Raw genomic sequence first — 26,448 nt, 5'->3', positions numbered from 1 at the left:
GAAGGCCTGTTCTTGACCGGCCCTACATCGGCTGAAAGATGGGTAGAGCGGGGACTAGTGCGTCCATGATACGAAGACTTTGTGAAGACTGCTGATCATATGGTAACGTTCCAGTGCCACCTGCCCTCTTGGAAGCCCTCGGCGGTGTCCGAGAGCAGAATACCGCGTCGCTTCTGCACATACACGGTCAAGTCCGTCACTTTTTGCCGCAGTTCCGGGATCGTCCTGGGCTCGATCGGTTTCTCGAGCTGCTCTGACAGATCCTCAACCGCCTTTTCTAGGTCACGTTGGTTGTCCTCGAACAGCTCGGTCATGTTGTCCCGCGCGAGATAGTAGGCCATACAGTAGGTCCACTTGAGCGTCATGCGGCACTCGGTCAGCGTGTCGACAGCCTTCTTGAGGAATTGTACTTCGATCCAAGTGAGCCCCGATGTCACCTGCATCTCCTCCATCTTCTTCTCCGTGCGACCGTACAGGTCACGGTCGAGTTTGGCGGATTGTTCATGATTGGCAAAACGATTGAAATAGTGCAAATATCGCTCCAGCGACGCTCTTGATTTAGCCTGCGAATCGCGCGCTTCTGCACCACTCTTTTCGTCAAAGCGGTTGCAGTTGTACCACGAATTGCCGTGCTCGCTCCAGGGTCCAGCACAGATCCAACACCATTCGTACTTGCACTTGCGACAGGTCATGTGGTTGCACCCGCCGTTCTTCTCGATGGTCGAAGTGCATTTTGGGCATTCCTTGGTGTTGGCCGAGATCCAATTGGCTGTCTCGCTGTCGTCTTCGCACTTCTTGAGCCACATCTTGGCAATGGGACAGATGGCAGGCGCATGAGCAGCATTGCCGCAGCCAAAACAGAAAGGATGGCCGCAGTCGCAAGCAACAGAGGGCACTACCTTGTTGAGCATCTTGCTCGAGACGTGGCATTCAACGGCAAGCTCGCAGTTGGGAGCGGGACACCAGCGCAGGATGTTGCTGTCGTCAACGTAGGTGCGGTTTAGCAGAATCTTGTAGCGCTCAAACACTGTTGGTTCGACGACCAATCCTACAGTGCCCTCGTCCACGACCAGGTTGCATTTTTCACGCATGCATTGGACCCGCCGCGATTCGCCTTCGGATTTGATCTTTTGCTCGAGGTATTGCTGGTAGCAATCACGACAGTAACGGTGGCCACAGGCGAGCGCCAACGTCTCCATCTTGCCGTTCGGCATATCATCAGAACACATGAAGCAGACCTCGCATGTGAAATTGTCAAGCTCCTGAAGCTTGGGTCGTGATGGATCTTCGTGAACACCTGCTTCGAGGATCACTTTTTCTGGAGAGTCCATGTAGCGTTCGATGAGGCGCTCCTTGTTCCAGCTAAAGTGGCGAAGAAGGATGGCGGCATCTGTGTCCTTGACCATGAACATGCTTGCGATCTGCTCCACCTCCTTCTGCTGTGCCTCCTCGATCGATTCGACGGTGTGAGACTTGTACTCGACCTCGTAGCTCTTGAAGCGTTCGGCTGCAGAATCGGGAGCGGCAAAGGCGTCGTCTGCTACACCAAAACCAAGATCCTCCTCCTCTTCTTCCGAGTCGATGGCATCGTCATAGCCATAAGTGGAGTCCTCGTCCATGGTGTCCTCGACATCATCGTCATGTAGATACTCATCACTGAGGTCTGACATGGTGGCAACGTGAGCGCGGTGTTGATGACGAACGAGCGTTCAGCAAACGCTAAGATTGAGACAGCAGCAGACGCTAGCGTCAACACAAAGGCGTTGGGTGACACACTTAGCGTTCGCAAGCAAGCGTTGTGATAGCTTGAATGCAGAAATGGACCGTGGCGCAGAATCAGCAAACCCGAGTCAAGAGTGATGGTGACAGGAGCGGAGACTCGATGCGCCGACGGAGCGCGTCTAAGGTGTGGTTCTGTATAATGACTACTGTCAAATTGCCGAGAAGGTTGCCGTAGGGTGCTGACACTCTGGTTCGAATGAAAAGACAGACCTTGATTCTGACGCGGAAGTACGGCTGATTTCAGTACAAGGGTGATGCTGCGTTGTAAGCTGGGATGTGGTGGCGAATCTGTTCAAAGAACAACAATACGATATCGAGAGAGGTGATCCTATGCTTGAGGTCCTGTATGCATGCGCTGATATCCGTGTACGGATGGTGAGTTGAAGGTAGAGTGACAGGTGGCAATCGCTGGGGCAGCGAGATTGGCAGTGCCGTGGCGCAAGGCGAACAGCCGGAGACGAATGCGATGCGATGCGATGCGATGCTATGCTATGCTATGCTCAATGCTGATGAGACTGCTGAGAGGCGTTCGGCGTAGTGGCTAAGGTCGTACTGAGAAATGAAGGTGAAGGTGATGGTCAGGGTGATTGAGCGATGGAGACGCAGCAATAACCATAAACCCCGGCCGTCAGTCACGAGTGTGATATCACCAACGCATTCATGTTTCTGTCGCTGAGCTGAGGCGACACTCACGACTCGGAATTCAAACCGCGCTTCACGCTCCCTGTTCAGTGGATTTAAAAATGAGGCTGAGCGCCGTAGCTTACCCCCGATTCAGAGAGCGGCGGCCACTCTTGGCCATATTCGTGATTTATCATTTCCATTACTCGTGACCGACACGGGCATCGAAACAGCCGAGATGTCCCTTGCCTTGCGTGCAAGTTCAAGATGCCAATCCACCTCAGCCCACGCCCGCAGCCCACCGCTCACAGACCCGCAATGTCAGCGTGTAGCCACCTTTCCAAAACGCTGTTTCGCATCCTGCATCATTCGTGAATCGCCAAGCTGAATCAAATTCATCCTCCATCCCAATTTCAGCGCGTGTCAAATACTGTAGCTCCTTTCAAAAGACCCAACGCTTGTGGCTGACGCTTCATGAGAAATTGCATCCCTTGTGAAACACCTTCATCAACCTACTAACTAGCACCAAAGCCGACGCCGGAATCTCTCATAAGTTCTGAACGCCATCATGCTACTTACAAGACCAGCCGGGCATAGGTTACCAGAAACAAGAATGGTATCGCACATCACGGCTTGGACCGTCCAGGCGGCGAGACAGACCATGTGATATGATAGAAGAGCGTCCGCAGCCAATATGAGTGATCGCAGATACTCATTAACTTTACGATGCAGAAACGGTGTCGACACTACTTCACACAATCGCACCAATGAATCGAGGGCAGATGGTACAGAAAAGCATGGATCAGATTGAATCTAAAACATGATAGTTTTTTGCAAGTGATCAGACACCTGGTACAGTGACTGAAAACAGGAACCACAGCGCATCAGCGCCATAGACGACAGCATCCACCTAATCGCATTACGCAGCACAAAAGATCCAGTGCTGATCGAGTCAGACCAACGCCACCGTTTGACGCTTACACCGCTGTTACGCAACAGCATCGAAGCGCTACATTTACTTCTGGGCGGCAACACGGGCCTGAAGACGGAGGTTCTGCTCGAGGGGACCGTGGTTGTTGATGTACTGGAGGTAGCAGCCATCCTTGAGGATACGGTTCGACTGCTTGGCCTCAGCGTACTGCTCGCGGTTCATGTTGGTGAAACCCCACTTCTTCGAGATGATGATCTTCTGGCGACCAGCGAACTTGTATCGAGATCGGCGGAGAGCCTCGAGAACAACAGCCTTGTTGCTGTCACGGGTGCGCACCGAGAGGAGGATCTGGCCAATGTTGACACGGGCAACGGTGTCGTAGGGCTTGCCGTAAGCACCACGCATACCGGTCTGGAGCCTATCGGCACCAGCGCACGAAAGCATCTTGTTGATACGGATAACGTGGAACGGATGAACACGCACGCGAAGGTGGAACGAGTCCTTACCCGAGGTCTTGGTGATGTACTTGTTGGCACAGATACGGGCAGCCTCGAGAGCCTCCGAAGTGATCTGCTGGTGTTCGTCACAGACGAGGTGGGCACAGAAGGGGAAATCGTCGACGGAAGCCTTCTTACGGCCAAGATCGTAGATACGGATCTGTTAAGCGGCGTTGAGGGCAGATGCATCGAGATGTGCGCAGAATGGGGTCAGTTTCAAAATCCGAAGAGATCCGTGATGAAGAAGCGACATGGACGATCATATCCGGAGCGAACACGGCATTCGTTCAGCCTTGTGTTGAAGTGGTGGTTCAGTGTTGCTCTGATGGTATGTATGGCCGAAGAGCTGATTCCATCAATCTGCCTTTCTCTCCTTTCTGCTAGAATGGTGCAAAGCGTTCTACATCCCTCCTGCCAGATGATCGTGACACCCCACGCCCATGCTGCGGCTTAAGTCAATGACCGCGACAGCAACGCCCCTGAGACTCTTTGGCTATAGGCTCCATTGCATCCTTCGATCCATCTATGTGGCTTGGCCCCATCTTCCATGTGTCGGAGCCTTATCCTTGAAAATCCAATATCGCCAACGTTGTCAATGTGCATTCAATATAGCTGCTGCGAAGTTCCTGTTCCTGTGTTCCATCTGCTGATGACCGTTCGCCTCATAGTATGTGTATTTGTCGATTCCGTCAAAGTTCGTGTTGCTGACTAGATTAGATCGTCCATGTCAAAAGTATGCAAACTTACCTTGGGGTCGGGCACACCACGGTTGTACCTCGACTTGGGGAACGGCTTGTTCTTGCAGTAGCGGTAGCAGCGGGCTGGTCGTCGTCCCATCTTGAATACTGTTGGATGGGAGGAAATGCAATCAAAAGTTGGTGGATGAGGTCGAAGTTGGAGATAGGTCGTGGAAAAGGCCAAGTCAGTCGCTGAGCTGAGCTGGTGTGGAAAATTGTTTAGACTGCGCCTGATCTGCCGTGAATTCGCGACCAGAAGCTCTTATAGTGCGGCTGATGCTGTTGAAGTTGGGCATAGTCGTTGGCGGCGATAACTTACCTTTCTTGAAGGGGTGCTGAGTGGGTGGAGGAAGAGAGGTGAAAGCTCTGGAGGCGATTCAGCAGTGGCAACACCACTCTCGCGACTCACGAATCGTCTTGCGCCATAGCAGTGCCAGTGTCCAGCGCTGTGCTAGCCTTTTACTCAGCTTCGGTGCTGCTGCCTTGGAAAATATCTCTGGCTCAGGGCTTGCCTTTCCGTTGGCATGTTGGTCGAATGACTCGGTTCTCACCCTCTGTCACCGCGGACTGTGCTCTGTAACTGCGAAGAGACTTGAGGCAGCCTCACCGTCAGCTTGGACTGCTTATCCCCGACCTACTCAAACGCGGCAATGTAATCGGTGTGTTGAAAAGTGGGCATTTTTAACCAGTAAGTAATCTTCACGTGACCCCGGCCGTCATAATTGTATTTGACCAGTATACTGAAATGGAATATTTATAGATCACAATTCAAATTCAAAAGTTACTTTGAAAATGCCGTGAAGTGTGTGTGACCTTGAGGCTGGTTCAGCCTACCAAAGCACACACAGGATGGGCAACAGAGTGGCTCAAATTGCAACTACTATCTCGAGAGCCACCTAAATGGCAGTTGAGGCTCCATCGAGCAAACAGTTCGGAAACAGTGAGTGAGCAAGAGACTTGGTTTTATGAGTTGACAGGAGAACTTGGCGCAAGGCTGGCGGTGAGCCTCAGTGAGCGGGCGAGCAAGTCGAGATTGAGCTCAACACCGTTGGTCACCATCGCTTCTTCTACCTTACCATCAAGGCCACCTCTACACATACGTCAAGGTTAGTATTCAAACACTGCACAATCCAGCCGTCAGCTGGCTACAAACGACATCGTACCCGTCACTGTCAGCATCACTGTCTGAAGCGACCGGCTATCAACGTACCGAGCAACACGAGCACACCCACCAAGGAGTCACACACTTGTGTGCTAGCATTGAATGTTGCGGCTGAACGACAGACTGCCAATAACTCGTTGCTGCTACGTTAGCAGGCTTTTCGGTCTGGATTGTTGCAATTTCTGCTCAACCCGACGTTCGACTCATACTGACAGTCTCCTTTGTTTTATTGCACCACTCAATACAATCCACCGCCTTCTTCCAATCACACACTTGACTCGACAACCTTTTTTTTGCTTCGTATCTCACCAATCATCCATCACTGTTGCATTCTCTTCTCAACCTTTTTTGGCGAATCCTCGACCCTTCTCATATACACCAACCACTATCAACATCACAAAAGATGCCTACCCACCTTTCCAAGACCCGAAAGCACCGTGGACACGTTTCCGCCGGTAACGGTCGTGTCGGCAAGCACCGCAAGCACCCAGGTGGTCGTGGTCTCGCCGGTGGTCAGCACCACCACCGCACCAACATGGACAAGTACCACCCTGGTTAGTATTCGCAGCACCACCATCTGCATGCCATCCACTATCATCAGCCGCCGCAGAAAAGAAAAGAACGGAGGTCGTACGGAATAGCATTTGCAGACGTTTCGATCAGTGAAGCCAGGACAGACACAGACGCGGACGTAGGAAACCTCCAGCCGTATTAGGGATGAAAATCGCGGAGAGTTCAGATGTAGGAGCTGAAGGGCCTCAGGACATAATCTCGATGCACCAGAATTATGGCGGTTTATCGTATACACCTCGATGACCTTGGCGAATACAGACCTCACCGTTTTGCTCCGCACGACATGGTCAACAGCCATCCGAATCAAGGATACAGCACAGACAGAACAGATAGATGGGTCACAGGAAATGGAAGTGGATCGGGAAATTGGACGTGATAGTACGCCTATGCAAAGAGAATTCTGGACTTGGCTGATGGTATGGGGGATTGACGAGAGCGTATTGCAATCCGACATGTTTGGAGCGTGGTAACTGACATTTCAAACTGCCCAAATCGCGTTTTTCCGCAACGAACAGGTTACTTCGGTAAGGTCGGTATGCGTCACTTCCACCTGACGCGCAACTCTTCGTTCCGCCCTGTGGTCAACCTGGACAAGCTCTGGACTCTCGTTCCCGCTGAGCAGCGCAAGGGTCTGACTGCAGACTCGACCGAGGTGCCCGTCATCGACACGCTCGCTGCCGGTTACGGTAAGGTTCTCGGTAAGGGCCGTCTGCCTGCTCTCCCCTGCATCGTCAAGGCGCGCTGGGTGTCGTCGCTCGCCGAGAAGAAGATCAAGGAGGCCGGTGGTGTTGTCAAGCTTGTTGCCTAAATTCAGCGCTTCGATAGTTTGATACGCCCCTTTGCTCTCTTCCGCTCTCTTGGTTCTTTGCATATTTTCTTCATCCACGCACGCTAGGCAGACGGTCGCCGCTGCTGCATTCGTCCAACTCGTTGATCCGTTCAAGATGACGAGACAGAGGACCTGGAAATTGATCTCCAGTTCCTCAACCACATGTACCTTTACATACACTTCGTCGTTGGAGTGCCTCATCACACACCCAAAAATATCAGAACAACGATATCAGTTCGCACAGGCCAAAAGCTCGATAACCTTTGAAAGGTTGCAGTTGAGATTCACAGGCCAGATATACGAGTGATGGCAAGAGAATCCGTTGACGATTGCTGGGGGAATATTATTGGCGGTTGAAGCCAACCATGAGTCTAGACGAGGGACAAGCGACAAGGGGGGGAAGGCGTAGGCTTTATGAGATCGCATATACAGATGCGCGTTGAGAGGTAAGAGATAGAGCGACCTACGACAAGCCGATGACCTCACCGTCCTCGGTCAAGTCCATGTCGTAGTAGCCTGGTCTAGTGTTGAGACCAGGCATCTTGCTCATTGCACCGCACATGACGACCAATAAACCTGCACCGACACTTGCGTACACCTCCCTGACAGGGATCGTGAATCCAGACGGCGCGCCCTTCTTGGTGGGGTCGGCCGAAAGCGAAAGGTGGGTTTTGGCCATGCAAATCGAAAGGTTACCGAAGCCATTCTTCTCGATCACCTGGATCTGCTTGTTCGCCGCTTCCGACAGCTCGATGCCGTCGGCACCGTACATTTCCTTGGCGATGGCTTCGATTTTCTGCGTGATGGGAAGTGTGGGTTCATACAGGAAGTTGAACTGGGATGCTGTACCCTCCAACTGGTTGATGACCGACTTGGCGAGATCGATAGCTCCTTCACCACCCAGTGCCCAGTGGTTGGCAGGGACAGCATCGTCGGCTCCTGCTTCGAGCGCCTTCTGACGCACAAGCTCGAGCTCGGCTGGTGTATCGGTAGTAAATTGGTTGATAGCCACGATGACCTTGAGACCAAACTTTTTGGCGTTGGCAATGTGCTTGGCAAGGTTGACGCAACCCTTTTCCAAAATCTCGAGGTTCTCCTCCAAGTAGACCTCGGACAGAGGCTTACCAGGGGAAACCTCGGGTCCACCACCGTGCGTCTTGAGCGCTCGAACGGTGGCAACGATCACAGCGGCATCGGGCACGAGACCCGACTCGCGGCATTTGATGTTGCAGAACTTCTCCATGCCGATATCGGCACCGAAACCAGCTTCAGTGATGACGTATCCCGTGCGTTCGATCGGCTCGCCTTGCTCGATACCGGCAAGTTTGAGTGCGATAGCATCTGCAAGGATCGACGAGTTACCGTGAGCAATGTTGGCGAAAGGTCCGGCGTGAACAAAGACGGGAGTGCCTTCGAGCGTCTGCATAAGGTTGGGCTTGATCGCGTCCTTCATGAGGATGGCAAGGGCGCCACCGACACCAATATCATCAGCAGTGACGGGGTCACCTGCGCGCGAAGTGCCGATGACCATGCGGCCAAGACGCTCACGCATATCCTTGAGATCACGACTGAGCGCAAGCACGGCCATGCACTCGGAGGCGACGGCAATGTCGAAACCAGTCCTTCGAGTGATACCCTTCTCGGTAGCAGCCTGACCAACGGTGATGTCACGCAGGTATCGGTCATTGGTGTCGGTAACGCGTCTCCAAGTGACGGTCTCTGGGTCGATATCGAGACGAGCAAAACGAGACTTTTCTTCGTCGGTCAAGTCGTCGGGGTTGGTCTTGTCGATACCGAGCTTCTTGAGCCTTCGGAACATGATGGGTGCAAAGGTGCGCACACCTTTCTTCTTGGGGCAAAGACGATCAAAGAGCGCAGCGTCCTTCTGGGTGGCCTCGTGGAACATCCTCGTGTCGATGGCGGCAGCCAAAAGGTTATTGGCCGCTTGAACAGCGTGGTTGTCACCGGTCAAGTGGAGGTTGAACTCCTCCATGGGGATAACCTGCGAGTATCCTCCACCAGCAGCACCACCCTTGATACCGAAAGTGGGACCCTGAGAGGGCTGACGAACACAGGCGAAAGCCGCCTTGCCAAGGTGAGCACCGAGCGCCTGGGCGAGGCCGATGGTGGTGGTCGACTTGCCCTCGCCGAGCGGCGTGGGAGTGATACCGGCGACAACAATGTATTTGCCGTTCCTGCGGTGCGCAAGACGCTTGAGGACGGAAAGGTCGACCTTGGCCTTGACAGATCCGTACGGTTCGAGCTCGGTCGAGATAAGACCAATCTCGCGGGCGACCTGGGTGATGGGCTTGGGCGTTTGCGAACGAGCGACTTCAATATCCGAGGGGACCTTGGCGAGAGGCTTGATAGGGTTGGGGCGAACGACACCACGGCCGATACCGAGGGCACGACCATCGGCGAGGCTGCGCTCGGCACTGATGAGAACATTCTCCATCAGCATCGCGACAGTCATGGGACCGACTCCACCAGGAACAGGGGTGATGGCAGAAGCGACCTTGGAAGCGGCGTCGAAATCGACGTCACCGACAAGGCGGTAGCCAGATTTTTTGGTGGCATCGTCGACAAAGTTGGTGCCAACGTCGATAACGACAGCGCCCTTCTTGATCCATTCGCCCTGAATGAAGTGAGGCTTACCCATGGCAGCGATGACAATGTCAGCCTGAGAGAGGTGGGCCTGAAGGTCGACGGTCTTGCTGTGAACCTGGGTGACGGTGCAGTCCCTGCTGCGGAGGAGGGAGGCAACAGGGTTGCCGACAATGTCGCTTCGGCCAATGACGACGGCGCGAAGGCCAGCCATGTTGGTGATACCAGCGTTCTCGAGGAGCTTGATGCAGCCAGCGGGGGTGCAAGGGAAGAAGAGCGGGTTGCAAGCCTTGGAGGAGAGGTGGCCGATGTTGAGGGCGTGGAAGCCATCAACATCCTTTTCGGGGCTGATGGCTTCGGTGACGCGTCGCTCGGCATCCGAGTCGATGTGGTCACCCAGGGGCAGCTGAACGAGGATGCCATCCACGCTGATGTCCTCGTTGAGCTCACCAACACGCTTGATGATCTCTGCCTCGCTGGAGCCTTCGGGGAGCTGAACGTGAGTGTATCGCATGCCACATTCCTCGGCGGCGAGCTTCTTCATCCTGATGTAGGTGGTGGAAGCACTCATAGCGCCGACCTGCATGATGCAGAGGTGAGGCTGGAAGGATGTGTGCTGCTGCTTGAGCTCAGCGATACGCTCGGCGACACGGGCACGCACCTGCTTTGCCAGGGCGGTGCCATCGATGAGTTTTGCGCCACCCGGCGTGGTTGCGAGCGAAGCCATTGCGTCGGTGACGAGCGAACGGGTGAACGCGAAACGACTGGAAGGGAGAAAAGCGGGTGTGATGCCAAGTAGTGAGGAAGAGGATACGGTCGAACGCGCCAAAGAGATGAAGCGGACTCGAGACGAAAGAGAAGGTGCGGCAGGGACGAGGACGAGAGGAGTGCTTCGCTGCTGAGAGAGAGAAGCTAGATTTCTGCAGGCGGAGCGGCGGAGGAGCATGCCAACGACGGGAGCCAAAGGGAGCAGGCGAGGGTGGTTGTTGGTACAAGAAGACTCAAGACGCAGCCGCCATGAGTTGTGAGTGAAAGACGTCGCTTCGGCTCGCCGAGGACCAAGCGGGTTGCCAACCGACAATCACATTCACAAAGCGTAAATCACAGAATCTGTCAAACAAAAGAATCGAAACAGTCACGAGTCACAACCGTGGATTGAGCGAGAATTACCAGTCAGGAAGAGTTACGATTGTGAGCCTTCGCAGCTCAAAGACGAGAAGAAGAAAACTCGTGAATTGTTTTCCAGCCGAGGCGGCGCAAATCGTGAATAACTTAACTCACGACTACTGACTTGTGACTTGTTCGTGCTTGATTGACCCACCAAACGCAGCGTCGGTTGGGCCTTTCTTCACGCTTTGAAAGCTTCTGGGCGCGCGCCATCTTCTTGATTGGCTTTTTGCACGGTAAAAACTAAGAACCAGCACACGCGGCGTGAGGTCTCAAGCTACTTCTCATCATGACTGATCAGCGATGGATCCTGTCCCACCAGCACAGCAGTGCTTCGAATCAGCAGCCTTTGAAACAAGCAGCGGTTCACAAACTGCGACTAGGTAGCGGGGCAGGCCAATGAAAAACGAGCTACAGCAAAGCGCAATATCATCGAACCATTCACGATTCCCCTCGTGCCTTCTTTCCACACTTGTGACTGTGCATTTCAGGGTTTAGTCACGAGTCGTGAGTGTTGCTGGTCGTGAGTGTGCCGTGTACGCGTGGCCGGCCATTCGTGATTGGCGATGCAATGAAGTGTTAGATTTCAGTACGATAGTACGACACACACTCACGACTCTGACCTGGAAAATAAGGAATCCCGTATCGTGAATCACGAATAATCGTGAATGCCTGGAACTCGATTCACGACGTAACTTTGTAGACCAACACTCGCGTTGAAACCGCAACGTAACTCTCGAGCCTGCATGCATATCAATCATCAATCCTCTCCGTGCCTTTCATTGATGACAAAGCCCACTTAATCATCTCGCTACAATCACATTGACTCAACGTTGCTCAACTGTACTGCAAGTGCGAGCACTGACTTGCTGAGATCGAGCGCTTGGACATCTCGCGCACCTCGTAAGCCGATCATGGCCCCACTGTAAGTTGATGTCACTGGCTTGACCCTCCAAGTGTCGCAGAGTGTCGTCATCCTTCCCATTGAACGGCCATGCAAACACGACAACAGCCGCAACCATGTCGCTTCTTCGAGCTCTGCAGAGGCAGGGCATGCTCATCGACCTGCCACCTCGACCCGGTCCTGCTCCTGTTGAAACTGTTGTCGGTTTAGTCCCGCAGGCACTGACTCACGATGTTCCTCTCTCGCGCTTCAATACCGACAATGACACTTTGCCCACAATGACTGCCCTTCCAACTCTGCCTTCTTCCTCGCTGCGAACTACGCTATCGACCAACTTTAGGCGTGACAACCTCATCGTCGGCACCCGCGTCACTATTGCACAGGACGCAGACCTTCGTGGCGAGATCTCGGTCGGTAGTGGCACCGTGATTCACCCAAAAGCAACCATACTAGCCCTTCAAGGTCCTATAACGATCGGCTCAAACTGCATCATTGAAGAGACGGCTGTGATTGTCAACCGCAGATCTACACCCATCCGGATTGGCGACAATAACCTGTTCGAGGTGGGATGTCGCATCGAGGCGCCCTCCATTGGATCGTACAATGTGTTTGAGATGAGGAGCAAGGTGGCGCAGAATGTCAAGATCGGTTCTTACAGTGTGGTGGGAGCAGGATGTATCGTCCTGCCAAAACCAATAGCGGATGATCAGCTGGAAACAGTCTTCGACGACCAGGATCAACAGAATTACGAATCAACGGCGGTAGCAGGAACAGCATTAGCGCAAACCGGCTCCATGCCCGAGTCAGCAAACGAGCGAGCCGAGCAAATATGGGACGAGCTTCCCGATCAAACGGTTGTTTACGGTGCCGACAGCCGAAGGCGACTCTGGAGTGGAGAAGGAGCACAGCAGCAAGCAGCATTACACGCAAAGCACCTCGAGTATCTTCGCGATGCGATACCGGGCGCGCACAAACTCAAAATCATTCAAGGCGTGAGAGCACCCGCTACAGGTGCTCCTCCAAGTACAACCAGTAGCACACCAACCTCATGATACCAGCCATAACGAAATGAGCCCCCTGAGCTCAATCAACGTTGAACCAGAAGCGCGAATGCCAGGCACTGTTCGCCTCGTCAGTGAGCGTTTCGATTCAATGGTAAAAGTGAAGGAAGGGACGAGATATCCAGCCTTAGTCTGAGCCGCAACTGAGGGCAAATCGTGAGTAGTTCAGCAGGGACGCCAAGACGTCACGTGAGAACCTGGAACACGGAACAAGGAAACGCGGAAAGACAAACGAAATGTTTGATCTCTGTGCTAACATCGTATCTAGAAGCCCACCCGTAGCCTATGGCCCACGCACAACGACCCACGACCCCGATCCGATTTGGGTGCTATTAAAGTTGCGCTTTGGATCTTTTCGAAATTTGGGCACAGACTCCTCGTCTCGGTTCGCACTTGCTTGATCAGATTCCGTCCACGATATCAACTGCATCCCTATCACACCCATCCCCATATCGCCTCGTACAGCGCAGGGCCGCAATCAACAACTTCCGGAAACGACATCGGCTCACTTGCAGGCATACATTCACAATCGCAACAATGGCGTCTGCAGCAGGATCCAAATTCCAGGCGTTTATGAACCACCCTGCGGGTCCCAAGACTGGTGCGTCTCTGAGCCTCTTCTATTTCGCTCACGATGGTTCTAACTAGTTATCATTCTCGGTGGCTGACACCCCCTCGTGCTCTTCTACTGTCTGTCTCTTATAGTGTTTTTCTGGGCCCCACTCATGAAGTGGTGTTTGGTAGCTGCCGGGCTAAAAGATCTATCTCGACCAGCAGACAAGATCTCGGTCTCTCAAAACGTTGCGCTCGCCGCAACGGGTATGATCTGGGTGCGTTACTCGCTCGTCATCACACCGGTTAACTATTCGCTCGCCGCTGTCAACTTCTTCGTTGGCTGCTCTGGTCTCGCTCAGCTCTACAGAGTGTGGGACTTCCGTCGACAACATCCTGTTCAAGCTGCTGTTGCTGACAAAAAGAACGAGGTGGAGAACAAGATCACCAAAGAGACTCTGCCGATGACGTCAAAGTAGAATGTCAATCGAGGCCCGTCCTTCACAGTCAGGTAGTCGGTGGATCATGGTCTCGAGCGCTACACGCAATCCTTCTTTTGTACCATACATGCACCCCGACCACAACACACGTTCGACCTCAGTTGCATTTGCGTTCAGTCTCTCACCGCTTAGAGAGATAGTCGCGAAGAAAGTACATGCTGGCTGGTGAGAGAGCCACTCTTGCACGCACACTAACAACCATCAGGTCCATTGAACAGCACACCCTTCCGTGCTCGGCAGTGTCGGTTCTCGATTTTCGGAATTTCTCATGCTCGTTCAGCGCCTACATGTTTGTCGTCGGCAAACCAGCCTGAACGGTTACATCCTCGACCGGAGGCACACCTGTCACGCGAAGCACCTCCTCAACACCGCCTTGCACATCTTTCAACGCCTGTTGTTCTTCCACCGACCTAGTGAGCATGAATCCAGCATAACCGAGAGAGTTGATCGACAAGTTTCCCACCTTTCCATCCTCTCGTTTCCCTTGCAATCCAGAGTACTCCTCTTGCGATCGCGGAATTAGATGCATCGCCCTCTTGGTGATCAACACGTTGAACGCCGGTCTACCCGCCTGCTTAACTCGATCAGCGTTCTGAGCAAACATCCTTGCGCGGAACAAAGCGTCCAGTAGTCCCATGAATTTGTTCCCCACGTATCTCTCCATCTCTCCCTCGTCCTTTCGCGCTGCAGCACTCGGATTGAGCAGCGCCACAAAGTGCTGCCACGGTAGCGGCAATGCGTGCACACTATGTTGCTCTTTCCCGTCGCGTTCGATTCGATCCAACAAAAACTCGATGGGAACCTTGTACTCGCTCTCGGTGATCTTGTCCTGATCATCCTGCGTCAAGCGGCTTGAATCGACTGCTTCTGCGCTCGTCGTATCGAGTGGTGGACATTGGACGAACTGCAGGTGACGGTGTGGTTGGGATGCACCAGAGTTCGTACCGCAGTTATAGAATGCTAGTAATTCTGTAGCGGTGGATCGGTGAGCGGAGACGATGCGGTAGGCGAGAGAAAGTGTTGCTGGCGAAGGCGGTAGGTCTTGGCTTTGAAACTCGCGTGTGACCATCAGAAAGTGCTCTGGGACGACGCAGAATTTGTTCAGCAGCATCACATGCTCCGCCAGCTCGCGCACCACCAGGTTGGGCACGTAAGGCGGGGCGAACACGTCCGACTTGTTCTGCTCCGGCTTGCTCTCATTCGCTTGCTGTTCTGTTTCTTCAGAGCAAGAGTCGGTACCGTTGGCTTTCGGTTTCTTCAACAGCGCCGGAACAGTTCGAATCTGCCACAACACCCCAGTCGCCTCGGATTCTTGCACAGTGATCTTTTCGGAGGGATAGAAAAACGCATCTCCTTGGGCGATCGCCACGTCAAATTTCTTTTTCACCGCCAGAGCGAGCGACTTGAGGTCTGAATCTGGATTCGTTATGTGCGAAGGCATGCTGACCAAACCCCGAGACGTCCAAAGGCTTTGCGTTGCGGTTGGTGGTCTAGTAGTCAGATGTGGTGTCAGGGTAGTAGACCTAGCAATCTTGAGGATAGTAGAAGGACTGAGGAGCAAGTAGCGAGATGTCGATAGTGATTGCATGAGCCGCTGCAGGCGTGCAGCACAGATCGCAAAGGTCTATAAACTGGTTCAAAATCGTTCTGGTGTGAGGAAGGAGGAGAGACGATCAGAGCAATGTGTCGGCCCAGCAAGTCGAAAAGACCAACACTCACGACTTTTCGTCGTGTCGGCTCTAAGCGAGAATCAGAATCGTGAATCGTGGATCGACTCACGAATCACGAATCACGAATCACACCACAAGCCGTTGCCAAACGCCACGTGAAAAGAGTCCACATGTTAGACCTAACCAGTTTTTATTATCACTCAAAGTCCACGGTCGTCACCATCGTGTCTCATGTCCGTTTCCGCCATGCTCACCTTCCACGATTCACAGATAGCACGTTGTTGAGACGGCAGTCCTCAGTCACAGCATCTTCACACTATTGAAAATCCATCGTTTGAAGACGAAAGGTATACAGTTCGACACAAAGAGAAAGCAGCTACCAAGCGAAAAAAGAAATAGACTGAGACGATACCACCCTCTTCTGCTGCGGCTGCGGGCCTGGTGGGAGCCTTACACTGTCAGTAAACGCATACGTTTCTTGCGTGGAATCCGACGAGTGGGGTCCTACACATCCTCCAGATCGAGTAAGCTGAACCTCTGGTAACTGATCAGCCGTGTTCCGAGGAGAATGGCTACCTCCTCTTCCAGCAGGCGGCGGGATAGGACTTTTAGATCCGATCCAATCCTGCATCGACCCCAGGTCGAGTGTTTCCCTGAACCTGGCATCTTCCACTTCGATCTCTGCTCGGTCACTTGAAACAGCAGGAGCAGAGACGTGGTGATTGAAAGTAGCCACTGTGGGCGAAGCTCTGAGAGAACATCCGAATAGCCGATGGAATCTGTCTTGTGCTCCTTCTACTGCTTCCGGTGCCTTTGCAGGAACCGTGGCCTCTCCATCATGATACGAGGCGAGGAAACAAAGCCATGAATCGTATTCTTTCGTTCTGGTGGATGCAGTTTGGTTATGAGTCGTGGATGCGTGGTGGAGTGATTGGACAGTGTCACGATCTGGATTAGAAGTTTGTTGGAGGGGTGTCGGCTGTGTCGGTCGGGTTGAAGGGCTGGTGTTGAGAGAGTGATGCATCTGAAAGGGATACGAAATGCTATCCTTGGTGACGTGAATAGGATCTGGACGGCTTGAATGAGCGGACGACGGGAAACGAGCTGCGTGATCGATTTTGCTGGATGGATTTTGCGCACTGACTGGCACAGGAGGATGAGAGAACGCTCTGAAGCAACCGGCGTTCAGCTTTGGCCGACGTGACCATAAACGTGCTATTCCTGCTCCACCTGGTCCAGCCTGAAGATCGCTTCGAAGCTTTTCCTCGGATTCGTCTCTAGACACCTTCTTCCTGGTCTCGTCATCGTCATGCATCCTTCGCTCCGCAAGAGTCGCATACAGTACGGCCAGCAGTCCGATCAACAAGATGATGGCGTACACACCGATCAATGCCGTAAAGAGGATCTTCTCCTGGTGCAAGTGCTCCATGTATCGGCTGATCACATGACCAACTACCCCATTTCCGCCACCCTGATCATCTCGGCTGCCGAGCATTGCCTCTCTCACGGGCCGTAATACCGCCTCTTGCTGCTCTGGTCTCAACATCAGCACGTCTGCAGGGACCACGCTGAAGTTGACGTATGCATTCTCGTGGATCCACGTGAGCGCCTTTTCGATCCCTTGCACCTTCTGTCCCAAGATGCACTGCACAAACGTCTGCAGAGGAGCGTTGAACGGTGTACCGCCAAACGTGCTTGTCAGCGTCTCTGTGAGACCGTCGACAAATTGGTTCAAGGTCGAATTCATGGTCGACGTTGTTGTATCGACCCATCGGAAGACATGGTCGTTAAGCTCGGCTTCCACTTGGAGGATGACAGTGTTGGCCGAGGTAGAGAAGGCGACCGACGCGTTTCGCGTATGATCGTGGACGAGATTGACAATGTCGGATGAGAGGTGAGCGAGTGATGTATCGATCGATGAGACGTAGTGATGTGAAAGACTGTGGACAAGAATGGCTTGCATCAGGACAGAGATCAGACCGAGAACACCTGTAAAGAGGCAGGCGAGCGAGGCGGGATGCATGAGGAAGGATAAGAGCCAAGCACAGCGGTCTTGAGCTCTGCGCGTTCGGATGCCCAGTCGTTTACAGTAGTTGAGCGAGCAGAACGAGATGAGAGGATGTTGAGAAATGGTGAGGAGCGACATGAGGTTTTCCGTCTTTAGAATGTTGTCGCAAAACTTGTCGTTACCGTCAGAGTGCGCAGATGAACGTTGGGCGAGCCAAAGACTTCTAGTACGCTCTACAGCCTTTACCTCCTTCTGCCACTTCCACCACTCCCACGCCACACCGATCAACATGACCACGATCGCTATCAGAAGTAACGCTACAAGTCCCCATCTCGCGACGTTCTTCAGTGCATTTCCCAGCTCGTCCAGTGGGCTCGTATCGATGCGATCGCAAAACGTCACGTTCTGCATCTCGGGCACTGGGAACACAGAATGGTTGAATTGGAAGCTTGCCAATGTAGCGTTCACCTCTCGCTTCATCTCTTCGAACGGCGTTTCTATCAGCGCATCCATCGACTGCTTGAGCTGCTGCAGTGTTGGAAGTGTTGCATTGAGCTTGACTAGACCATCCTGGATCTCGTGTGGCAGCGTGATGTTTTCCAACGACGTCAACGAAGGCACTGCGATATGCGGAGGATTGACATGCTGACCAAACACGCCGATCACATCGTTAATTGCTCCAACGGCAGTAGCAAGGAGGGTATTGACACCCGTTATCGATTCCTGGATCGCCGAGCGAATTCCTAGCGTTGCAGCAGTGATGGCTTGCGAGATGAATTCAACTGCTGTTATGAGCACCGCTAGCGCCCCGCGCACCAGCAGCTCCATGAAGCACATGAACAGTGATTTGTACGAATTGACAATGTAGGTCAGGATCTTTTGAATGGCTGTCATGGACAGATCAAAGACTCGAGCAGCACTGTGAACTGTCGCAGTGACCGAAAGCGCAAGCTGAACATTGGTGGACGCGGCGAGAAAGTGAGGAAACGACGCGGCAAGCGAGGCTGTGCCTTCTGCTGCACTGCATGCGGACAGTAGCTTGCCTTTGGCAGACGAGATAGAGTCGGTAGCTTCATTCGATGAGCTGAGCATTCGAGCGGCGACAAAGAGGAGAGAGATCAGCGGAATGGATATGGGGGCTAGAAAGAGTCGCGCTTGAAGGCCAAGCCATGGTTGTAAGATTGGTGGCTTGTGAGGCGAGTTGAGATCTGTACTATTGGCATTGGGACGAATCGTGTTTTGCGTATATAGAGGGCTTCCAGCTTGATGCTGATGAAGGTAGGATGGAGGAGCATCGACAGCGTTCGGGTGGAACGACATTGTGATGCTGGAGGTCTGGGGCTATTAGAAAGCGACTGCAAGAATGTACTCTGGGATGCGACCATCGAAGTATACAGCGGAGCTTTAAGAGTACATCCGTCAACTTATTGTCTCGCAGATCACAGCAGTACCTCTCGCGCTTGAGACCGCTATAGCACCAGCGGTGCAGAGCCAGTGAACAAAGGGGCCAGTAACGACAGTAGCCTCCATCTCTAAGAGCCGTTCCGAAGCGCTGGGATGGACAAAGGGTTGCAGTGTACCTGCGGTGCGTATGTCCAACGATGAGAAGCATCGTCTTTTCTGTTCCCTTTGTCTGTTCGAGCATCGGAATGCTTTGTGTGTTATTGGACAGGTGTTATTCACGACTGATGACACGCATGGGACAAAGGGACTTGGCTCAATCTGCCCTTCCCAACCCACCTCGTTGAACACCGGCGTAAGCTTTGAGCAATCGATCGGGTCTTCAGCCCGCGTCTCTTTGAAGTGTGTCAAAGCATCGCAAGCGTTGGACGACAGCTGGGCTCGAAGCAAGCCGCATACAATCACGGATCGAGCTCACATTCGTGATTTGTGATTCGTGAATCACCTAAGCCTCTTTAGGCTTGCGTCGGGGTCAGGGTTGTGTGTTGCTGAGCAAGCTGGACCCTGCATATCAATCATCACCTCCGTTCGAGCCGCAGTTGAGATTTTGAGACTCAAGCTTGGTCATTCACTCGACGTGGTTCTCTTTCACCACAACCATTATCGTCAATCCTTCATCACACCGCAGGTAGACATGTGACGACCACCATCTCGCACCCTCGCACCCTCGCACCCACAGCATACAAAAACGTATCATGTCTTTCCTCTTTCACCTTGCCTGAAAGCTGCGTTTAAGCCATGCAGCGCCTTGACTTTACCCACCGCATCAGATGCGAGCTGCAGCACCTAGAAAGAACGGCGCAGGTGGTATTGCACACGATCTGCTTCCACAGATTTCTGGGCACTGTCAAGCCAGCATACGTCGATGCGTTTGGGATGACGTTTGTAAGTGCTCACCGGACCCGGGCTTCTGTTCATGTTACAAGGTGAGGCTGACGCTTGTCTTCCTTGTCGAATTTTCCGGTGGATCAGCCAGCGATAGCCGACGCTCAGCTAGACCAACTCATTCGACAACGTACATCGCAGCTCATGGCTACAACTACATCGACCAAGACAGCTAGCCTTACCGTGTACTTGCTCCATCCCTCGAGCCAAATACCTTCGGCGATGCAGTCAGGCCGCAAAGATGCACCTGCACCTAAAAATACGACAAGCAAGGATGTCACAGATAGAGCGTTGGGTGTGGTGCACACGGCGACACATGCGGCCTCGTCACTGCGCGCGTGGGCGTCGCCTCGTAACTACCAATATGGTTGGCTCGCACACGCTTTCTCCTCTGGCGCTGGACAGCCAAGTGGCGCATCAGTTGCTTGCCAGCCTGTACAGGCTCAAGACGATCTCGTTCAGGCTGATTTCGCAAGCCTTGACGAGGAAGCTTTTGAACGGTGGACCATCACGTTTGAGCTCAAGCAGTCTGGAGGGGATGCAGAATCGATGGAACGGGAGCTGGCAGGGTTTGTGGATCAAGTCTTGCGTTTTGTTGGGAACAACAAGGCGCATCTACCAGGCGTCACTAGTGCTCAACTTTGTCCTTATCCTGTCCAGGTAGTTGTGCGGGGAGCTGAGTCATAGCGTCAGAATCGAGTGATCTTGACTAGCAAAAGTCATGTGTTGTGAAACGTGGCAAGCGCTGCACACTCACTCGTGACTCTTGACTGTGGGAGAGTCGCGGATCGTGGATGATGAAAACTGAGGCACGTGCACGTTTTTTCCACGCCTTGTGACTGTACTGTTTTGTGGACCTTTCCTTTGTGGACCCTTGACTCACGACTGAAAACTGCTTGGTGGTTCCGCTTGACCGTGATCACCAACATCATCGCCTTGATCGATCGTGGTTTGCACTCTGGCACTTGTGACGTATCTATGCACGTCAGTTCGCCGTAGCAATGATGTCAATATCAGCAGCAATGAGGTTAGTGATTCACGGCTTTATAGCTATGGGTTTGTACTCTGGCTACCGGTACTATTCTTGGCGCGACATATCGTCGTCTACCTCGCTGACGACGACTGGCTCGCACACGCACGGCTCGCTCGGACCTGGCGCGTCTCTTGCGGATGGTCGCACTGCGATTTCACGTCGGACCGTTGCGGTTGCTGACTTGCACGGCGATCTCGACCACGCGCTCAACGTGCTCTCGATGGCCTCGATCGTTTCGCGCACTCGCAGCGCAGACCACGCATACACGTGGATCGGAGGGCACGACACGCTTGTCTCCACCGGCGACATTGTTGATCGTGGCGACGACACGATTGCGCTGTACCGCCTGTTTGTCTCTCTCCGTCAACAGGCTCGACTTGCCGGTGGAGAGGTAAAGAATTGTCTGGGCAATCACGAGGTGATGAATGCGATCGGTGATTGGCGGTACGTTACCAAGGCGGATGTGGAAAGTTTCGGTGGAGTGCAAGCGCGTCGACATGCCATGTCTGATCAAGGCTGGATTGGTCAGGAGTGGTTGCACAACTACAATGTAACGCATACGATCTCCTTGTTGCCCGAAACGCATCCGGCTCTTCCGCCCAACTACACGCCACCGCGCGTGAGCTTCGTCCACGGAGGAATCACTCCGCAGTACGCCGCACTCGGAATCGACTTTATCAACACTGTCGGTCACTCGTTGCTCCTCAAAGGTCTCTCTTCCCAGCCCAATTCGTGGCTACCCCCCAATACCACGTCGGACGAGCAAGCCTTGTGGTCCGAACACGGTCCACTCTGGTACCGCGGCTACGCAACCGACCGCCTCTCGCACGCTTGCGCCAACGCCGAGAAAGCAACAAAGTCTCTCGCCGTAAACCAGCTCGTAATGGGCCACACCCCGCATTTCGACGGCTTCGTCACCAGATGCAACAACACCATCCTCCTCATCGATACAGGCATCTCCCGCGCTTACGGCGGTCAACAAAGCGCCCTCATCATCGACTTTGACCTCATCCCCATAGACAAAGTTCGTCCAGACGGAACAAAACTCTGGATCCAAAAACAATCTCTCACCGCTCTGTACAAAGCTAGACCCCCAAAGATCCTCTCCCAAACACAGTCAGATTCGTGGCATTAATCACGATCTCCTCTCATCTCATCGACAGTCACTCATATACCCCATCAACTTTCGTGATTCACACCATCCATCTGTGATCAAGCGTATAATGACTGTATCGCGGCAGCGGTGACAATGAAGAACAAAGGAGCGACACTGGGAGTTGGACCAAAGAGAGTGAAAGAGAGTGAATGTAGCATGTGCCAAAAGAATGTGCAAATGTCGCTGTTAATGACCAAGACGAACCCCAAGAACGACGCAAGTCTAAATCAAAAAGAGTGTGTGCATCCAAAATGGACGTATAGTTATAGGGAAAGAGACCGCTTTGTCAGCAAGTAAGAAGAGACCGCAGCAAAACTCGTTGTAGATCTGCTGGATCTCAGGTATAGCCCTTCCCGCCCGAAGCAACACCTCGCGGTGATGGGGCAAAAAGGTACATTCGTGATTGTTAGTGCTCGTGACCCTGCATGAACGAGCGCATCAACGATGCGAGGAATTCTCGAAAAACGTCGTGAAGCGCTTGATCTTCTTGAGCCGAGCCTGGTGCTTGTTCTCCTCGCTGCCCGAGAGGCTTGGTGAGGCTGCAGATCGACGGTTCAGCTCGGTGTGGGAAGATGCCGATAAAACCGATGCACGGCCGCCGGTGGCTGACAGCTTGGCCGCCGCCTGTTCGACCGCAGCTTCCTTCTCCGCATCGCCATTCAGAGGGATCGCATCCGTTGGCGTAACCGTGTTGAGGCTGTTCGCCGTCGGAAGCTCGCCCATTGAGGCCTTGGATCGCATCGAGGCCAAGCCCTGGCCATTGCGTCGCTTGCCGAGACGGTTGAAGGGGCGGCTCGAGGTGGATGAGTGACTTGACGAAGCTGGGATGCGCGAAGATTCTTGGCGCCGAAGCAGGCGGTACGTATCGACAACGCCGCGGGCAAAAAGGTTGGTACCGCGTCCGCCGTTGAGCTCAGACTTTAGCGCACCATCGGGACCGGACAGCTCGACCATGTCCCAGTCATCGTCCTCGCCGTCGTCTTCGTGGATAGCACCATGACTCGGACGCCCGACGGCAGAGGGAACTGTCTTGCGGGGCGCTGCCGACCGACTCGCGTATGAGCTGGCAGGGGAGCTCTGAATCTGACTGACGGAACGGTCACTCTGCGAGTCTGAGTTTGTGGTCGTGCAGTCTCGACTATGGGGCTGCATGCCATCGCCGATCAAGCCGTCCGTAGCCGACGTGCCTGCTACCGAGGATGCTTCCATGTTTGCTTCTTGTTCAAGCTGGGCGAGCACTGCAGCTGCGTTGCGGGCTGCTGTTTCGTCGTCGTCCTCCTCCTCTTCCTCGATGATCGAGGCATCGACGACAGGATGCTGAGTCGACGCGCTTTGCGACTGTGACTGCAACTCGGTGGCCTGTGCAGCTACAGGAGCGGTCGACACCTTTGCGACAGTAGGCGCTGGGGAAAGCTGCTTTGGTTGGTGCTTGACGCCATTGGCAGCAACTTTCTTTACGGGCGAGGCCGAGAGAGCAGCATTGCCCACATCTTCCTCTAGCTGATCAGACGACAGGTTCGAGATGATCGAGCCAGAATCTTTTCGGCCCCTGAAGGAGTATCCGTCAAAGAGATTGTTGTGCTGCGACGCTTCTCGATCGTCCATGCTCTGGTCCGGCGTGGCTGCTGCAGCCGCACCTGCAGTGCGTTTCAAGGGATCATCGGCAGTATGGGTAAACCCAGTACCACCGACGACGTCCTCGCCAGCGGCAGAGGTCATGTCGACGCTCACATCTTGTTCGTGAGCGACGGTAGGCTGCATCTCCAAGAAGGTCTCGTCAAAGTTCTGTGTGTCGATCTCGTTATCGGGATCGATGGGAGGGATGTAGGGCGGAATGTAGCGCTTATGGAAGATGTGGTCCCACTCGATCATGGAAAAGTAAGGGTGCTTCTTGATTCGCGGCTCCTTCATTCGCAGCTGCGGGTTCCTCTGCAGCAGACCGCGGAGGATACTCTTGGTGTCCTGGTCCAGGACTCGATCTTCGGGGAAGACCAAGGGGTCGCGAAGCACCTTGGCATACATGTCGGCATGCGTGTCGGCCCAGAAGGGTGTGATGCCAGTGAGCATTTCGTAGAGCATAGTACCGAAGCTCCACCAGTCGACCTCGTACGAGTAGGCTTGACCCTGGAGAACCTCGGGTGCCAGATACTCGGCAGTGCCGCAGAATGTGGTGGTGGTTTCCCGCTCGTCAAGCCATCGGCTGGAAGATGACCTAGACGATCCATCAGCAGCATCGTCGGAAGCCGACATCCAGTGCGTCGATCTTTGCTTGTTGACACTTGTGCTGGAATGCGAGCGGCCAGGCGAAGTGGGTGGAGGGGTGATGCTACCGACGGATCTGCTGCGACTGCTAAACTCCTTGGAGAGACCAAAGTCGGAGAGAACGATGTGGCCGTCGGCGCCGATGAGCACGTTCTCAGGCTTGAGATCACGATAGATGACACCAGCCTTGTGAAGGCCTTCGACGCCTTCGACGATCTCGGCTGCGTAGAATCGAGCGCGATCACGGCCAAGACGTCCCCACCGCGAGAGCTGTGTGGCAAGATCTCCGCCCGGGTGGAAGTCCATGACAAGATAGAGGTTATTTCGGTCGTGGAAGGACCACCACAAGCGCACCACAAAGGGGTCGAGGACGTCCTTGGCCATGCGCTTGAGCACGGCTTGCTCGGTGAGCGTATGCTGCAGCTCTTGGTGTGCTAGCACGTGCCTCTTGTGAATCGACTTCATCGCATAGAGACCCCGCGACGATGTATGACGCACGAGAAGGACCTTGCCAGCGCAACCCTTGCCAAGCACGCGGATCATCTCAAAGTCGTCGACAGTGACCTTGTTGGAACCCTTGCGGCGACGATGGGAGCGGTTGTGATGAAGCTTGGCTGCATCACCTTGCCTATCGGTGCTGGCTTCGTGAAAATCTTCGCCATGTTGCTCCTCTGGGATCATTTCGATGTTGGTGTTAGTGGAGCGGCTGTCGTCAGCCACGCCACGTCTGTCAGAAGAGGTGGTGTCGAGGGAGCCGGAACGGGAAACGACGGTGGCGCGGCTGATTCGGCCAGCTGGCGTGCCTGAAGCACGCGAAGAGTCATCGGCCGAGTCTAGATCGAGGTCGTCTTCGGTGGGCCCACCATCTTCTTCGAGGTCGGACTGCGCCGGAGCGACACCGACATTGGTGTTGCGCGGTGCCACGGACGACTTGACATGTTCGGCTAGATCGCTGCGGACCTTGCGGACCCGGCGCTCGACTCGAACACTTTGGAAGTCGTCGGCTTCGACACGAACGAAGCGTTTCCAAGCTTTGTGCTCGCGTGTTGCCGGGTTATTGGCGAGAGCAGTAAAGTAAGTGGCAAGTTGCGTGGTAATGGAATGTGAAGCGAGCTTAGTGTTGACCCCCGGCACGGGAGAGAGCGGAGCAGATGGTGGTGGAGAGACAGCGCCAGATGCATCGAGATCAGCGGCTGATGTTGCAGGATCTCCGATCAAGTTGGAGAAGGTGGATCGTGATTTAGAAGCGCCAGGAGATAAGGTGCGGGATAGGGTTTGGAAAAACTTTCGACCGCTAGACGAGGGAGCAAAGTTGGGCATCGTGGGCAGGGCGGGAAGACGACTTGACGGAAGCGCATCTCTGATCTTTTGGTCGACCTCGGTGATATCGTTGGCGGAGCGGATGAGAGTGAGGTTGTGGGTGGGAGTAGTTACATAGAGAGTGTAGGATGCGACCAGCTGTTTGCGTTTGCGGCCTTCGCGCTTATCCTTGGCTTCAGCGACGCTGATGCTCCACGGTCCATCTGCAGACCTGCCAAGGGCGGCAGCCGACGCGGGATCTGTCAGCGTGGAGTTGAGTTCGGTGGTGGGAAGCCGAGGACTGGCGTTGAGTGAGCCAGGATTGCCATCTTCGTCAAAGAGACCGCGAATGCTGGTGCGGTTGCTGTTGGGCTGACCGGTAGTACCGTTGTAACTGCCTCCGCGAGCTGACATATCTCTGAGACCTGCAAAGGTACTGAATTTCTTCTGACTCTGAATGGACGAGACGGCATTGGCCGAGGCCACCGTCGAGGGCACTGTGGTAGGCATTGTGCGTTGATGCGACGACAAAGCCAGAGACGAGTGTGCGAAAGTGGGAAAGAGATAGGTGCGGAAGCAAGGGGAAGCCACACCGAGCTGGACGAGTAGACGTCAGTCTGCTATTTGGGCTAATCGGAGGGCACTCGTGGCATCAAGATGTATGGAAGTGGAGTCCAAAAGGGCGAGCGTACTTTCAGGGGCAGGCAGACAAGCCGGTGGATTGTGTTGGAAGCAGTCAAAGTCTGGTTCTGAC

General features: G+C 53.9%; 11 protein-coding genes across 11 annotated transcripts; 5 read left to right on the top strand and 6 right to left on the bottom strand.

The window, feature by feature from the left end:
- Positions 1 to 95: 95 nt before the first annotated feature.
- UMAG_03323 (putative Ariadne-1 protein) lies at positions 96 to 1,670 on the bottom strand (the record flags this gene model as incomplete). The annotated part of the gene is made up of 1 exon (XM_011391421.1): positions 96 to 1,670. One exon carries the CDS (start codon positions 1,668 to 1,670, stop codon positions 96 to 98), a length of 1,575 nt encoding a protein of 524 aa, XP_011389723.1.
- A 1,748-nt stretch (positions 1,671 to 3,418) lies between these two features.
- On the bottom strand, positions 3,419 to 4,668 carry UMAG_10842 (60S ribosomal protein uL16; the record flags this gene model as incomplete). Its single annotated transcript, XM_011391524.1, has 2 exons — positions 3,419 to 3,991; positions 4,579 to 4,668. 2 exons carry the CDS (start codon positions 4,666 to 4,668, stop codon positions 3,419 to 3,421), a joined length of 663 nt encoding a protein of 220 aa, XP_011389826.1.
- Positions 4,669 to 6,133: 1,465 nt separating this feature from the next.
- Positions 6,134 to 7,111, top strand: UMAG_10841 (60S ribosomal protein uL15; the record flags this gene model as incomplete). The annotated part of the gene is made up of 2 exons (XM_011391523.1): positions 6,134 to 6,284; positions 6,819 to 7,111. 2 exons carry the CDS (start codon positions 6,134 to 6,136, stop codon positions 7,109 to 7,111), a joined length of 444 nt encoding a protein of 147 aa, XP_011389825.1.
- Positions 7,112 to 7,595: 484 nt separating this feature from the next.
- Positions 7,596 to 10,463, bottom strand: UMAG_10840 (putative trifunctional formate-tetrahydrofolate ligase/methenyltetrahydrofolate cyclohydrolase/methylenetetrahydrofolate dehydrogenase MIS1; the record flags this gene model as incomplete). Its single annotated transcript, XM_011391522.1, has 1 exon — positions 7,596 to 10,463. The coding sequence occupies one exon, from the start codon at positions 10,461 to 10,463 to the stop codon at positions 7,596 to 7,598; it is 2,868 nt and encodes a 955-aa protein (XP_011389824.1).
- A 1,354-nt stretch (positions 10,464 to 11,817) lies between these two features.
- UMAG_12221 (uncharacterized protein) lies at positions 11,818 to 12,859 on the top strand (the record flags this gene model as incomplete). The annotated part of the gene is made up of 2 exons (XM_011391555.1): positions 11,818 to 11,828; positions 12,148 to 12,859. 2 exons carry the CDS (start codon positions 11,818 to 11,820, stop codon positions 12,857 to 12,859), a joined length of 723 nt encoding a protein of 240 aa, XP_011389857.1.
- Positions 12,860 to 13,405: 546 nt separating this feature from the next.
- On the top strand, positions 13,406 to 13,899 carry UMAG_10839 (putative pyruvate transmembrane transporter; the record flags this gene model as incomplete). Its single annotated transcript, XM_011391521.1, has 2 exons — positions 13,406 to 13,469; positions 13,574 to 13,899. 2 exons carry the CDS (start codon positions 13,406 to 13,408, stop codon positions 13,897 to 13,899), a joined length of 390 nt encoding a protein of 129 aa, XP_011389823.1.
- A 304-nt stretch (positions 13,900 to 14,203) lies between these two features.
- On the bottom strand, positions 14,204 to 15,361 carry UMAG_03318 (uncharacterized protein; the record flags this gene model as incomplete). Its single annotated transcript, XM_011391420.1, has 1 exon — positions 14,204 to 15,361. The coding sequence occupies one exon, from the start codon at positions 15,359 to 15,361 to the stop codon at positions 14,204 to 14,206; it is 1,158 nt and encodes a 385-aa protein (XP_011389722.1).
- A 605-nt stretch (positions 15,362 to 15,966) lies between these two features.
- UMAG_03317 (uncharacterized protein) lies at positions 15,967 to 18,918 on the bottom strand (the record flags this gene model as incomplete). Its single annotated transcript, XM_011391419.1, has 1 exon — positions 15,967 to 18,918. One exon carries the CDS (start codon positions 18,916 to 18,918, stop codon positions 15,967 to 15,969), a length of 2,952 nt encoding a protein of 983 aa, XP_011389721.1.
- An 879-nt stretch (positions 18,919 to 19,797) lies between these two features.
- On the top strand, positions 19,798 to 20,631 carry UMAG_10838 (uncharacterized protein; the record flags this gene model as incomplete). Its single annotated transcript, XM_011391520.1, has 2 exons — positions 19,798 to 19,944; positions 20,032 to 20,631. 2 exons carry the CDS (start codon positions 19,798 to 19,800, stop codon positions 20,629 to 20,631), a joined length of 747 nt encoding a protein of 248 aa, XP_011389822.1.
- A 314-nt stretch (positions 20,632 to 20,945) lies between these two features.
- Positions 20,946 to 22,112, top strand: UMAG_10837 (uncharacterized protein; the record flags this gene model as incomplete). The annotated part of the gene is made up of 1 exon (XM_011391519.1): positions 20,946 to 22,112. One exon carries the CDS (start codon positions 20,946 to 20,948, stop codon positions 22,110 to 22,112), a length of 1,167 nt encoding a protein of 388 aa, XP_011389821.1.
- Positions 22,113 to 22,571: 459 nt separating this feature from the next.
- Positions 22,572 to 26,204, bottom strand: UMAG_03315 (serine/threonine protein kinase B-related Ukb1; the record flags this gene model as incomplete). The annotated part of the gene is made up of 1 exon (XM_011391418.1): positions 22,572 to 26,204. One exon carries the CDS (start codon positions 26,202 to 26,204, stop codon positions 22,572 to 22,574), a length of 3,633 nt encoding a protein of 1,210 aa, XP_011389720.1.
- Between the last annotated feature and the right edge of the window lie 244 nt (positions 26,205 to 26,448).

This window comes from Mycosarcoma maydis, chromosome 8, assembly GCF_000328475.2.
Source record: "Mycosarcoma maydis chromosome 8, whole genome shotgun sequence".
NCBI lineage: Eukaryota > Fungi > Basidiomycota > Ustilaginomycetes > Ustilaginales > Mycosarcoma > Mycosarcoma maydis.
Note: the sequence above shows the minus strand (reverse complement) of the source record. Positions and strands in the feature narration are given on the sequence as shown.